The sequence below is a fragment of the Scylla paramamosain genome, unplaced genomic scaffold, assembly GCF_035594125.1.
Source record: "Scylla paramamosain isolate STU-SP2022 unplaced genomic scaffold, ASM3559412v1 Contig52, whole genome shotgun sequence".
In the NCBI taxonomy this organism is placed as follows: Eukaryota; Metazoa; Arthropoda; class Malacostraca; order Decapoda; family Portunidae; genus Scylla; species Scylla paramamosain.
Genome location: NW_026973717.1, coordinates 356,186 through 372,500, shown reverse-complemented (window position 1 = coordinate 372,500; position 16,315 = coordinate 356,186). Strand labels below are relative to the sequence as shown.

The 16,315-nt window shown below is 32.8% G+C and overlaps 1 protein-coding gene across 1 annotated transcript in view; it reads left to right on the top strand.

The window, feature by feature from the left end:
- The window catches only part of LOC135098251 (calcium-dependent secretion activator-like), a 204,616-nt gene that overhangs the window by 171,582 nt on the left and 16,719 nt on the right, over positions 1 to 16,315 (top strand). Inside the window, exon 15 of the mRNA XM_064000517.1 lies at positions 1,057 to 1,244. Within this exon, the coding sequence (XP_063856587.1) occupies positions 1,057 to 1,244 (188 nt within the window). The remainder of the gene's footprint in view (positions 1 to 1,056; positions 1,245 to 16,315) is intronic.

Genomic DNA, 16,315 nt, shown 5'->3' with positions numbered 1-16,315 from the left:
ACAGCATTGACAATGTCTTACTGAGTTCATGCCATTTGTTTACATTTCTATGAGGAAAACTATACTTTTTGATGTCTCTTGTACAGTTAACTTTCTACAGCTTCTTACTGTGTCTCCTTGTACTCTGTGTGTCTAAATTTATAAAAAAAAATTTTGTCCACATTTTCCATACCATTTATCATTCATTCTATAGATGTTTATTAAATCTCCTCTCTCTCTCTCTCCTATTTTCAAGGGTAGGAATTTCCATCATTTTTAATCTCTCTTCATAGGTTGAATTGCTCAAATCCAGAACCATCTTAGTGACTACTCTTTGTACTCTTTCTAATTTTACAATATTCCTCTTTGTATGATGAGACCACACCACTGCCACATATTCCAATCTTGGTCTTATCATGGAAGTGGACAACTTTTTATCATTCATTCATCCAAATATGAGAATGCCATTTTTACTCTTTTTAACAAATTCATCGTCTCTCCAGTAATTTTATCAATGTGTCTGTCTGTAGTCAAATTTTCAGTAACTGTTACTCTCAAATCCACTTCCTCTTGAGTTCTTTAACTTCTCACCATCTATCTCATAATGATATTGTATTCTTTTCTTACTCTTATCAAACTCCATTACTTTACATTTACTTAAATTGAATTCCATTTGCCAAGATTTACTCCATCTTTTTATCTCATTTAAATCAGTCATTTACATTTTCTACCCTTCTCATCAGCTTAGCATCATCTGCAAATAAGTTCATGTGTGTGTGTGTGTGTGTGTGTGTGTGTATCTAAAGTGGACAGCACATATACATGGATTTTTGACATCTTCAGGTGTCTTTTTTATTGCTTAAACCACTTAGATGTTAAGGGACAATGTAGTTAAACAGCTAATTTGGTGAGTGATGGAGCCTGAGTCTAGATGTCTTTTGGAAGCCAACAACATTAACTGATATTCTGACATATTAATTCATAAAAGGCATGCAAGAAAATGTCATAATATTCTGAAAATTTACTTTTGTAAATTATTTTATATATTCTACATGTGATGGTCTTTACTTTTTATAGGGATGGTTCAGTCCTGGGCAGATTTTTGTGTTAGATGAGTACCAGGCTCGATATGGTATGAGGGGATGCTACCGACACTTGTGTTGTCTGGAGGATCTCCTAGATCGTGCTGAGAAGGGCCAGATGATTGACCCAACCCTAATTCACTACTCCTTTGCCTTCTGTGCCTCCCATGTACATGGGAATAGGTAAGTAGCTTTTCATTATTATTTAAACTTTTTAATAAGCCAGCTTGAATCCGAATTACATGGTGAGAATCATAGTGTTTATATATATATATATATATATATATATATATATATATATATATATATATATATATATATATATATATATATATATATATATATATATGTATATATATATTTGAAACTAAATACATTAAACAACCTTCAGGATGTGAATTATTGGGATAAAAGCATGAGTGCTGCATAATCAGGTGCATACATTTTTTTTTTTTTTTTTTTTTTTTTTTTTTTTTTTTTTTTTGGATAAGTGATATCTGACAGTGAAATGTACATGTTTCAAGGTAGAAAACATTTAGATTACATGGATTCAGTATCTTGTATCTTCAATATGCAGCTACAGTATATTATTTGCAGTGCAAAAACATAACTATAATGTAATTTTGAAGTATGGATTGATTAGTTTTATTGATGGTGTGGAAATAATCTTGCACTTCTAATGTTCAGTGAATTTTGACCTTGCTTTACCCATTTTATTAAATTTTATTTATTTATTTATTTATTTTTTTGAATAGCAAATAACAAATATGCAGTTTTAAACATCACATATTTTTAGTTAATCAAGTTTAACTTGATTAACTATTCACTTTATTAAGATTGCTTTGTCTTGAGATAAGCCTATTGATATGCTACAGAAAACTGTTTTTCAGTATATATTTTTTTTAATGCAGGCATAACTGGGGGCCTTGTTGTGACCATGTCCTTTTGCAAAATTGTCAGACAATAAAGCATAAAAATCTATTCCCTAGGGAAAGGTGAAAGGAATAAATGTAACAACAAGGAAGCCCCTTTCTCCTTACCCAAGGGAACAAATATTCCAAATTAGTAGGTTAGCCATGGGCTCTCCCTTTGCAGTATTGCTAGCAAACTTCTTCATGGGCTGTTTAGGTATTCTGCAAGGATGACGATCTAGACATAATTTGCTGATATACCGATATATTTATAAAGACAAAATGCAGTGTTGATGTTGAGCTAGTCAGATTATTTGTAAGAAATCTGTGAATTCACCTTTACAATACAAAACAGCAAAAATGAATCATCTCCTTGCGTTTTTTTAGATGGCACGAATGAGAATATTTCAATATAGAAATATATATCAAGCCTATAAATCTCAGACATTGCCTCAATAGTAGAAATGAGTGCCTACAGACTTACAAGATCTCTACCATTGATGCCTTCATTCAGAGAGCATTCACAACTGCAGCACTTAGAAACAGATACACAAGGAAATAGAATGATCAACTAAGTACTTATTAGCAATGGCTTCGAAGAAAATTGTAGATTACTCGATGAAAAAAATTGGAATAGTTGATACAACACTGATGTCACTAAGAAGGAAAAGGACATTGTTATACCCCCTCAAGCATTCTTCTCAATAATGTACAAAAGAGGATAGACCCTGAGAAGAGAATAAATTTTCAGATATAGTACATGAACAAGATCATCTCCTGGTAAGAAACAATCCTGACAAGAATTGAGAGACATCTCAAAAGTCACATATCATTTATGTGTAGGCTTGTTTGCAAGCACTTTACCAACATTACAAGAAAAATCTTTGAAGAAAACACTGAATACATTGATGCATGCTTTGATGTGCAACATCTTCTCATCTTCAAAACATTAATTTCAAAGATGTTGACCCCAAGTTTAACATTTAACCTGAGAGTTTACAAGTCCTGGCAAACATGTGAAGAAGACAATCCTGACAAGAATTGAGAGACATCTCAAAAGTCACATATCATTTATTTGTAGGCTTGTTTGCAAGCACTTTACAAGAACATTACAAGAAAAATCTGAAGAAAACACTGAATACATTGATGCATGCTTTGATGTGCAACATCTTCTCATCTTCAAAACATTAATTTCAATGATGTTAACCCCAAGTTTAACATTTAACCTGAGAGTTTACAAGTCCTGGCAAACATGTGAAGAAGGAAGAGAAAAACCAAGAAATTAATTGCATTATCATACACAGAAGACAGTGAGGGGGAGCAAGACACATTGACCAGAGACATCTGTGCAAGGGCAGGAACTGTGAGAAGAAACCTTAAATGACTTTTCTCACATTTCATGCATCTTTCTCGTTCCTCATCTCTAAATAAGAAAGATCTTGCTAAATGCTGGAGAGTGGTGCAGGACCCATCATGAATATGAAGGAAATAGTGATATTATCTCTTTCCTCCTCTAAGCCTTAAAAGGTAATCTTGAAGACTTTACGAAATTTGATGATTGTGAACTGCTGTCATACCAGAAGAATGAGTCACCTTGGGAGACTAAAGCATGCCTGACATCAAAGTAGGGCAGATGTGGTGATGTCAATGATGGAGGCTTTTAGTAAGTCAGTCCATTCACTGCTTCTTTATTTAATAAACTTAATTCAAAACATTTATTGTTTGAGTTTCTTGCCCTTTCTTGTTAATCATGATATTTGTGGAAAAAGACTTAGATGTAATAATAAATAACAAGCCATCATCAGAAGACCACATAAATGCCAAAGCATGGAACATGCACCACTTATCGGTAAATATGAGGATATCACTTAGATACATAGATGAGGAAATAATTAAAAAAATAATCACATCTGTAAGACCAACACTTGAATATGCAGCAGTAATAGGGAATTCACTTCTGAAAAAAAAATGAATTGAAAAGGTAAAGTGCAAAGATCAAGTATAAAATGGGTACCAGACTTGAAAGATCTTCACTATGAAGAAGGGCTTGACAAACTGAAGCTCTCTATATCCGAGAGATGAAAATGAGGTGACATGTTCATGTCATATATATGTAAAAGTTTTACATTTATATTTTACATATATGTAAAAGGAAAATAAAAGAATGATATCACAGACTTTGTGGTACCACAACAATCAGTGCTAAGAGGACACAGTAAGAAATTGTACAAAAAAAAAGGATGAAGAAAGATGTGAGAAAATATAATTTTCCTGACAGAGCAATCAGCCAATGGAATTTATTGATTGATGAAGTTGTGTGTAATAAACTTTAAAAGATGAGACATTACTAGCTTGACTCATTGTGGTAAAAGTACAATTAGGTAAGAATATATATATATATATATATATATATATATATATATATATATATATATATATATATATATATATATATATATATATATATATATATATATATATATATATATATATATATTTATTTATTTATTTATTTATTTATTTATAATGTGTGTGCCTGTGTGTGTAGGTGTTTATAATTATGCATATTTGTACATATTATAGGTGTATGCTTTAACTAGTCTCAGATATGCAGTGTAATGTGTAATGGTCTCAGAGAAGCGAAAAGATTATAATCATGCTACTTTTTAAGTTAGTTTAAGAATATTATTGATTTAGATACAAAGTACTGTATAACCTGAGATAAGTTTGTCTCATTAGTTGGTAGTATATAGCCACCACAAAGCTGTACAAATTTATTAATTTTTCATTAATATGTTAATTGTCTTGACTATTTATCCCTCTTGTGCAAAAGTATTTACTAACAGCACATACTTGATTATTATTATTTTTTAATCTATAGTAATTTTCCAGTCTTGTTCATATGTTTTCTATAATTTTTCTCTTTAAAATCATTAAAGCTTAAGGATGCAATAGTTGAAATTATGTAATGCATTTTCCATATCCATTGTTGTGCAAGTAACTTTATTGTGATATGCATAAAAAAATTATATTCATCTTTGTTCATTAGAATGAGAAGGAATATCACACACACAGACACACACACACATATCGTTGTCGAGTAAACAAGCAGCGATCCAAGCTCCAGCAGAGAAAGATTTTGTTTGACCACACCCACCACTAGGAGTCTAGAATGTGTTCCCAGGTAGGAGCTGTGCTCAAGTAGAGTTGTCCTGTCTCCAGAAATAAATAAATAAGGGAAAATTTAAGTAATAACAGAGGTAATAAAATGAGTAAAAGTTCCAGCAAGGCGGACGCCATAGGTGGGAGCGGAGTGTTGCCAACAGGGTCACCATTCCCAGGATTTGAGGAAGATAATGAACTACATGATAAAATGCAAGGAAGGAAAGTGGCTTTGATGGAAGGGATGATCAGTGACCTCATTGAAAGGGTGAAAAATTTAGAAAAAAAATAACATGACCTGGAAGAGGAAAACAAAGAATTGAAAACACTATGCGCTGATCTAAAAACAAAATTAAAGGAAAATAATGATATTGTTAAAAAAACAGGAAAATGAAGTGATAGGGATGAAAAGTGAACATCAAATCCGGAGGAAGGAAAAAGAGGAAAAAAAGTTAACTTTACAGAAATCATAGAAGCTCAAAAGAAGAAAAAGACACATTTAAGTAAGGAAATTGTGAAAGTTGATGAAACAGAAGGAATCGATGGTAAGGGACACAGTGAACAAAAAGAAATGTATTGTTATATATGGATTAAAAGAGGAAACAGAGCCAGTAAGATACAAGAGGGAAAGAGAACAAAAAAAGTTAGCAGAGGATGTTGTAAGAAATACACAGAGAGAGAAGGGGAGGACTGGATAAGTAAAATTGAGGAAATACATAGACTGGGGAAGTATATAGAAGGAGGAGAACAACCACTGAAAGTAAAATTTAGGGCATAAACAACAGCCATGGAAGTGATATCGAATGCGTGGAAACTGGACAAGACAGAGCAATACAGGAAAGTTTGGATAAAGAGGGACATGAATAAGGAGGAGAGACTCAAGGTAAGCGATCTAATAAAAGAAGCAAAGGCAAAAAACGAGAACGGAACAGGAAGAGAAAAAAAGTTCTATTGGAAGGTAAAAGACGAGAGGCTCAGGAAGTGGTATCTGACAAAAAAAGAATAGAAAATGTAGATATTGTATGGAAAAATAAAAAGTGAACAGTGGCATATACAAATATAAATGGTTTAATATCAACATTGTGAGCATTGAATAATTATATTAAGATAAAGCAGCCCTACATTATGGGTATTACTGAAGTTAAACTAAATGGGACAATAGAAAATATAAGAATTGGTAATAGTAATTATAATGTGTGGATAAAACATAGAAATAATAAGAAAGGGGGAGGAGTCATGTTACTTATAAAGAAGAGTATAAGAGTGGAAGAGGTTGAAATAGGAGAAGGAATGGCAGAAGTAATTAGAATTCAAACAAAAAGGAAAGGAGAAGGAAGAAGAGATTTTGCAGTGGCTTATGTACCCCCAAAGACAAATGCATGGACACAAGAGGATTATATATTATTGTTAAGAGATACTAGTAACTGTTTGGAGAGAATACTGGCAGAGAGTAATAATATAACACTTATGGGTGACTTTAATTGCAAGGAGATATGCTGGGAAGAGTGGACCACAGATGGGGGAGAAGAGTCATAGGGATATATGCTTCTAAATTTAATAATGACAAATACTATGACTCAATGGATTGGAGAAAATACAAGATTTGGGGATAATGATGAGGCATCAAGGCTAGATTTGTTTACAAAGGAAATGGACATCATTGAAAGAATAAATTATCAGTGCCCACTAGGTAAAAGTGACCATCTGTTAATTGAATTCAGTATAGGCAGTGGTCCAATAGAAAATAGGAATGAAATTTACAAGAATGGGAGATATAATTACAGGAAAGCAGATTTTATCAGGTTGAGGGAATATTTTGCAGAGGCTAAATGGAAACAACTGTTCACGGCAAGCAGTACGCAGGAAAAGTGAGACATATTCATGGATATTTATAATGAAGGGGTCAATAGATATGTACCAAAGATCAAAACAAAGGAAGTGAAAAAGAAAAAAGACTGGTTTAATATGAGATGTATAACAGCAAGAAAAGAAAAAGAAGCAGCATGGAATAGATGGAGAAAAAAAAAGGAGGAAGTGAGAAATGGGAAGATTTCAAGAAGGCAAGAAATGAATATATCAGAATCCTGAGAGATGAAGAAAGGAATTATGAGAAAGATATAGTTACCAAATGCAAAGATGAGCCGAAATTATTCTTCAGATATGTGAATGGGAAGATGAAAAAGAGGCAAACAATAGATAAATTAACAAAAGATGACATCACATACGAAGGTACATGGTTACAAGTGGAATTAAAGAACAAATGCTTCCAGTCAATATTTACCAAAGAAAGCAAATTTGAAGGAGAAAGAGCATGGCACAGAGACAATGTGATAAGAGAGATACAGGTGGACATAAGTGAAATTAAAAAGATTATGAAAGATTTGGATGTAAATAAGGCTCAAGGACCAGATGGAGTGCCTAACTGGATACTTAAGGAATGTTGTGAACAACTGGCAGAAGGTACCACAGTATGTTCTTTTAAGGAAGAAAAAATTCCTTTAGACTGGAAGAGAGCCAATATTGTGCCCATTTTTAAAGGAGGTAATAAAGAAGATCCATTGAATTACAGACCAGTGTCCCTAACAAGTGTGGTGGCAAAAATAGCAGAAAGAAGGGTTAAAAACAGATGTATGGAATATTTAGAAGAAACACATACATTGACTGACAGACAATTTGGTTTCAGAAGTGGAAGATCTTGTTTCACGAATTTAGTGAGCTTTTATGGTAGAGCAATTGATATAATTCAAGAGAGAGAGAGAGGGTTGGGCAGACTGTGTTTATTTAGACCTAAAAAAAGCATTTGATAAGGTACCACACCAGAGACTGCTATGGAAAATTCAAAATATAGGGGGTTTGCAAGGAAACACTGAATTGGATTACAGACTTCTTGAGGGATAGAGAAATGAGAACAGTAATAAAGGGAGAAAAAATGAGAATGGTGTAGAGTTACAAGTGGAGTACCACAGGGGACAGTCTTAGTCCCCGTAATGTTTCTAGTGTATGTCAAAGATATGGTGGATGAGGTTGACAGTTTGCAGACGATGCAAAATTATTGAAAAGAGTGGAAAACAATATGGATTGTGAAATATTACAGAAAGATCTAAATAAGATATATAAATGGAGTAAGAAATGGTAAGTGGAATTCAATGCAAAGAAATGCAAGGTGATGGAATTAGGAAAAAGCAAAAAAAGATTGACAAGTTCCTACACCATGGGAGAAGTGGAAATTAAGAAAATCAAAGAAGAAAAAGACTTGAGAATTACAATAAGTGATAATTTATCACCAGTAAAACATGTAAAAGTAGTTGGAGAAACTTATTAGTTACTAAGAAAGATGAAAGGGGCATTTGCTTATATGGATGAAGAGATGATGAAAAAGTTGATGGAATATGTGATTCTACCAAAACTGGAATATGCCACAATTGTTTGGTCACCCCATAATAAAAAGGAAATAAGGAAAATAGAAAGGATCCAAAGAGCTGCAACCAAATTGGTACCAAGTTTGAGAGATTTAACCTATGAAGAAAGATTAAGGAAACTGAAGCTTCCATCATTACAAAAGGGAAGAGAAAGAGGAGATTTGCTTGCTATATACAGAGCTTTTAAAGGATAAGGATCAAGTTGACAAAAGAAGACTCATTTGTGTGGGACTCAAGAGCTACAAGAGGACATGGAGTGAAATTGAAGAAAACAGCAAGTAGAAGAGATGGCAAGAAATATGGTTTCCCAAATAGAAGCACAGAAATATGGAACAACATACATGAAACAGTGGTACAAGCAAAAAATATTCATGAATTTAAAGTTAAGCTAGATGCTTATAGATGTAGAGACAGGACAGCATGAGCATAGCTCTTTTCCTGTAAAACACAACTAGGTAAATACACACACACACACACACACACACACACACACACACACACACACACACACACACACACACACACACACACACACACACACACACACACACACACACACACACACACACACACACACACACACACACACACACACACACACACACACACACACACACACACACACACACACACACACACACACACACACACACACACACACACACACACACACACACACACACACACACACACACACACACACACACACACACACACACACACACATTTATATATACTTAAAAGAAAAGATAGCATGAAATGTCTTACAAAGTCACATATGGGAACTCTGGAATAGAAGAATAAGATTCACTTGTGCAACAATCCCAGTTGTTTGCCAAAATTCACTGAAAAATATTTTAGTCTGCAATTGTTTCCTAAAGTCAACTGAAAAATATTATAATATATTTGAAAAAAAAAATGTGTGTGTGTGTGTGTGTATAATATATATATATATATATATATATATATATATATATATATATATATATATATATATATATATATATATATATATATATATATATATATATATATATATATATATATATATATATATATATATATATACAGCAAAGTCCCATTATACAAGCATCCATTATACAAGACACAGAAGATACAAGATGTGTAAATTAGGGACTATTTTCTTTATACGAGCACAAAATCTGAAGATAAGGTGAGTAAAATTATAAAGTTTAAAATGTGCACCTTCCTGCACCCTCCTGCTAACACATCCAGGCTGTATGGTGATGGTGCTATATGATTCAGATGCATAAAGATGAGCTTGTGAGCAGTGGAAGAGAACTGTGCACCTCTCTCCTGTCCATTCATTCTCCCAAGTCCCATCAGTTCTTAACTCTGTGTCTCTCAGATTCCCACTATTATGGCCTTACTGCTCATCCTTATACTTATACTCTATCCTCATTTTTGCTTGCATGTATAATTACAATACAGAATAAGTATAGTGTATGTACAGTCCTTCATGTAAGTGATCAGTGCTTGCATGTGTTATAGTGTTACTGCTGGCATGTTCTTTCATTCACTGTCTTTGGTGTGGTATTGTGTGTGTGACTGACAATGTGGTATATAGATTGTGCCTTATTTTGTCTCTCAAGTGCTAACTATGCCTCCCAAGCAGCCAATGAATTACAGTACAAGTCCCTGCACTAAGACTAGGTGAACTAGAGTGCCAATAACACTTGCAGAGGGTAGAAATTGTAAAAAAGCACAGGAGTGGTGATGCATTAGCTATGCATTGGTGAGTGTTATACAAGTTTTATATGTTTAATCAATTTTAAATAATGTTCTTTGTATGATGTTATCTCTTTCAGATTGCTTTATTTACAGTTCTGTAATATAGACACATTTTTTGCGTTTGGTATCTTACATTTTAGCTTGAAAACTTGCCTTTGACAAGGGTTACGGAATGTAATCCATTAGTTACGTGTTAACTTATACAAGAAGTTGGCACATGAGCAATTCAAATGAAACCTAACTGCTTGTATCATAGTGACCTCCCTGTATGTATATATATATATATATATATATATATATAATATAATATATATATATATATATATATATATATATATATATATATATATATATATATATATATATATATATATATATATATATATATATATATATATATATATATATATATATATATATATATATATATATATATATATATATATATATATATATATATATATATATATATATATATATATATATATATATATATATATATATATATATATATATATATATATATATATATATATATATATATATATATATATATATATATATATATATATATATATATATATATATATATATATATATATATATATATATATATACATACAGGGAGGTCACTATGATACAAGCAGTTAGGTTTCATTTGAATTGCTCATGTGCCAACTTCTTGTATAAGTTAACACGTAACTAATGGATTACATTCCGTAACCCTTGTCAAAGGCAAGTTTTCAAGCTAAAATGTAAGATACCAAACGCAAAAAATGTGTCTATATTACAGAACTGTAAATAAAGCAACCTGAAAGAGATAACATCATACAAAGAACATTATTTAAAATTGATTAAACATATATGAAGGACATATGAAGAACTTCATAAGGTCAGTAAAATTTGCTTTGGCCTAGTTCCATTTCTTCTTGTGTGATTCTTCCCTCTCAATATCAGTATTCCATCTTATAAATTGTGTGAAATAACATAATTACTTCCTTCAAAGGAACACATTGTTTTTTTTTTTTTTTTATACTAATCAGTTCCATGTGAATATATGTAAAAGAATGTACAGAACTGTCTATGCACGTTTGATTGTTATGAAACACGTGATTCATTGTAAAAATGAATTTCAGAAAGAGAATTATTTCTTCTGATCATGAAGTTTTTATCAGATGTTCTATAAAGTGAAAATTATGAATGTATAGCTTGGAATAGAACAAAAATAACACCTTAACTGTCACCATAATTAAATTTCTCAGTAATTCATCAATTTCATAGAATTTCTGCATAATCAAGAAACATGCATAAATATTTTTAATCTGCACTCTTTACATAAATTCACTTTATTTTATTCAGTCTAATTTGTTATGTACATGTTTGAAATTATATAACTACTCTTATTTTTACTAATATCAAATATTTCACAATGAATCTAAGTTACATTGAAAGTTTGTGAATATGATGTTGTTGAGAGCAGCTCAGAGCAGCCTGTGTCAGTCTGACTGACTGACAACCAACCAATCAACCAATTAAAGACTTTTGTGAAATACTAGTTCAACCAATCAGCTGAAGGGGTTTAGCTTAGATTGGATATAAATTATGTGTTAGGTTATAAGATATAAACTGTAATAAGGAAGGTTTCATATTAATTTTTGAGACAAATAGAACTGAATTGCATACAGCTTCTATGACACACCAAAATATATTCTAACTGTTCATGTTTGATGCCTTAATCCTTACACTTTCTTTCTGTCTTGGTGGTGTAAGTTGACTAAATAATTGTTTCCCTTGCCTGTTCTATTTATTGTATTTGTCTTTGTACTCAGCCTTCCCTCTGCATAATCTTGCCATCTGTTAATAAGTCTAAAACTCATCCAGTGTCAGGTAGTGCCTGGAACTGAAATCTATTACTGTAGGAGTGTCTTTATCATATCTTTAGAAATTTCTTGATAGTACTTAGTGGCTTAACAATTCTGTCTCATAGAATGTATTACCAGCAGTTCTGCTTTATAAGTGAAATTATTTAACAAGAGTTATTTCAGTTTCTGGGCTGACTCTAAATAAAGTTGGCTTCTGCTAGAAAGGAAGTGCTCGGAAAGATTTAGATTTTATGAATACCAAACATCTACTTCATTATAGACATGTGTTATGGGAAGCTACATTACCTGCATGGCTTGTATTTAGTTATGTACCCCTTTCATGATGTCAACTTTTAAAAACTTAAGATTTAATATTAAGTAGATTATTCAAATATAATTGAAGATCTTTATGTATGTTAGATAGCCTCAAACTATTTTAAGCATTCCTCACAAGGAAAACCAAGGAAAACTGGGAAGACAAACGATATTTGTAAAGTTATAATCCAGGCCAAAATTAGTGTATCTTGGTTTAGTATAGGGTATAGCTTTACATTTTTAAGGCAATCCTTATCTTACTGACAGATGAGTAAGGGCTGGTATTTCTGTCAGATACCTAGATAATAACTTGCAAGTTTGCCAAACTAGTGTACATAATCTCCAGCAAGTGTTGTCATCTGTGATTTACCATCTGTAAACACTTTGGAACTTAAATTTTCTGAGCTTTCAATAACTCATTTGCTTTTATTCATATTCAGTCATACCTGTTCTTTTACCAATTTTACATGTGTACAGTATTCGGAGTATTTATTAAGGCTTTTCATAGAATGCTTTCAGATGGGTCATTCTGGTTATTCCTTATCACTTTAACTGAAGAGAGTTTGTGTTTTTTTTTTCCTTTCTTTCTTTTTTTTTCTTTTTTTTTTTGGCAGTCATCAAGCATTAAGGTATGTCTTAAGGAGTCACTTCTTGATTTGTATAAAGCAGATAAAGTTTATAAAACTTTTTTATTATAATTGATTTAATATGAGGGTTTTTTTTTCTGTTATAACTTTTCAAAGGGCCTCAGTATCTCAAAATTTTCACATAATTGCCTATATATTATTGACCTTTTTTTTTCTCCTTAATTTATACGGTAAGTTGTAGGAAATCTGTAATTAAAATAAAAATCCATTTCTTACTAATTCAGTGTATGTGGTAGTTTTAATGAAATTTTCTGAGTGTAATTTTGTGAATGTAGTGGAATGACAGTGATTGAATGGGGACATAATTGCTCTTCATTATAGTTACAATATATTTGCTCTTATCACTATTAAAGATAGCCTCTTCATGTTTTTTTTATTTTTTTATTCAGTTTCTCTTTTTTGTGCTGAAGTTATTTAGGTTAACTTATAATTATTCTCCTGTGCTTTGAATGTGTAACATCTTTCTGCTGGAGGTGTCAAGAAAAACTATTCATGATTGCCATTTGTGTTGATCAACATTTCATGCATCCTTGCAGAGATCCTTCATATATATATATATATATATATATATATATATATATATATATATATATATATATATATATATATATATATATATATATATATATATATATATATATATATATATATATATATATATATATATATATATAATTACAGTGTGTGTGTGTGTGTGTGTGTGTGTGTGTGTGTGTGTGTGTGTGTGTGTGCGTGTAATAATAATAATAATAATAATAATAATAAACGGTTTATTATTTAGGCAGTTGACAAACTGAAAATGTACATAGGGGATGGGGAAAAACTTAACATGAATCCTAAAGGTAAGTCTAATCTAGGAGGGAAATACTATTGATTGATGGCTCGCACCATGGTGGGAATCGCACTGAGTCTGTACCGGTCCGTGCGCGGCGCCTTCAGGGGTGTTATTTTGTTGTGGTGTCTGGTGGCACGGACAGGGCGAGGCGCGTCGGGCGGCAGCATGTTTCTGAGACGCGGATGATGCAGTAGTCCCCTCCCAAACTTCTCCAGAGCCTCTCAGTGCCTGGTGGATATTCTGGACAGATTCAGGGTGGTCAGGGCTTCTTCATAGGTGGTGTATGCAGGGCCAAGGATGACCCTGCACACCCTTTTCTGCACACTCTCTAGCTGTAGCTGTTGAGTGTGTGTGAGGGAGGAGGACCACGCTGGGGAGGCGTACATGAGTTTGGGGAGGATGAAGGTAAGGTACACCCCCCTTAACTCATCTGTCGGCGTCCCCAGCGACCTGAGTCTGCGCAGCATGTACAGCCTGTGGGTAGCTGATCTCACGGTGTGTGTGTGTGTGTGTGTGTGTGTGTGTGTGTGTGTGTGTGTGTGTGTGTGTGTCTACTCACACATCAGTTTACAGTATATGTTGTAAAAGTTAAATTACATATTTAGTTTATGTAAAACAGTATATTGTATGAAGGATTTTCTGATCAGTAATAATCAATGGAAATGTCACTATAATAGTTAGGCATAAGATGCTATGCCTTGATGTTGACTGAAATGAAATCTTACTCAAATTCATTGCCCTGATTATTGAGGTAAAAATATATGGAGCAATAAAGAAGGATGCTACCAGGAGAAAGATGAAAAGAGTCAAAGTACAAGTGTGCTTTTGTGTGAGTGCCTGAAATTTTATTATATTACAAATAGTAGATCAACTGCATGTATGTTGAATTTAAGTAAGCTACATACATGGTAGTACTCATGGGACAAACTATACCAAAACCAGGAAATATGGGTTGTGACTGCTAATATAGCTGTTCTCCCCCCACCCCATGTCGCTCTCAGCCCCGCCGAGGATGGGACAGTGTCAGTAGGGTTAGTTACACACACACTTGTCACCCACACCTCCCCTAGTCTCTCTTCAACACTGCCAACTCCTTTTCCTGATCATGCAGGTTTGAGTGTGATAAATCTTATGTGAATTTCTTAATACAGTTGCTTCTACATTTTGGTAAGTTTTATTCAGTTAAGAGATAATGCTAAGAAAATTATTTTGTGGAAAAACAGTGCTTATTTTTTTTTTTATTTATATGCCACTGTTTTCAAAATATGAGGTCAGTAAAACTTGATCAGGGAAGGAGAAGCAAGTGTGTTTGAGAGTTTAGGTAAAGTGGCAAATCTGCTGTTTGAAAGTTCTAGCCACTTTCACTCATTTGCTGTATGACCCGCACTACTCCCTAACCTGGTGACATTCGAAATTACCTTGTTAGCCTATGTGTCAGTATATTTGAAAATCAAACCATACATAATGAGCTTCCCTTCCTTACTATTTACATAAAGTGGGTTTCATTTTTTCATTTGTAATATTGAAAGTCACTTGTATTGACCTTTGGCCTCCCCTGTTTCAAATTGGATTTTGTTACATCACAGTGGTTTCAAGACATTCAGTAATTTAGGTATGCAAGTTGATTTCCTTCCTATGACACTCTTACAGTTTCAGTCTTCTTTTGAAAGAGCTAATTACAGTTAATGTGAATTTTTTTCTTTTTTCTTTTTTTATGCATGCTACATTATATGTTTAAAGCATGGCTGATTGATATTTCATGATAACATATTTCCAGTCAATGAATGGTTAGAGATAACAATGTGTATTTGGTGATGTACCCAAAGGTTTTTCCCTATATGAAAAAATTCCAAAGAGTCTGAGCCACTGATCAGTTACTGTGGCACCAACCACTCTGATGTTAACAATTATTGGTAATAATCCTTGATGTATCCCTGCTGTAATATGCACTGATTGGCTGTAGACAGGACGTGTGCCGTGTTGTGTAAGACTGTAATGTGATGTTGTTCAGTAAAATGTATCCAGTATGTGGCCAACAGGACATGCCACCAGGTAGCAGCCAATGAACATGGCCATAACTATTCTGGCATTAAGTAAATATGGTATTTGAAGTAGATATATTAATATGAAGCATTCTTTAAAACTTGAAAAGTAAGAAAAATATTATGGATGTAAATGAGTGTAAGAGAGATTATTCTACAGTAGTTTGTACCATTGGTATCATCTAGGACAGTGTTGATGAAAGAAAATTTGATCTGATACTTGGTATTAACCATTATCATATGTTCCTTGGAACATATTTGATTTGGAAATCAAAACCACCTTCTTACTGTATGGAGAGATTATAATTA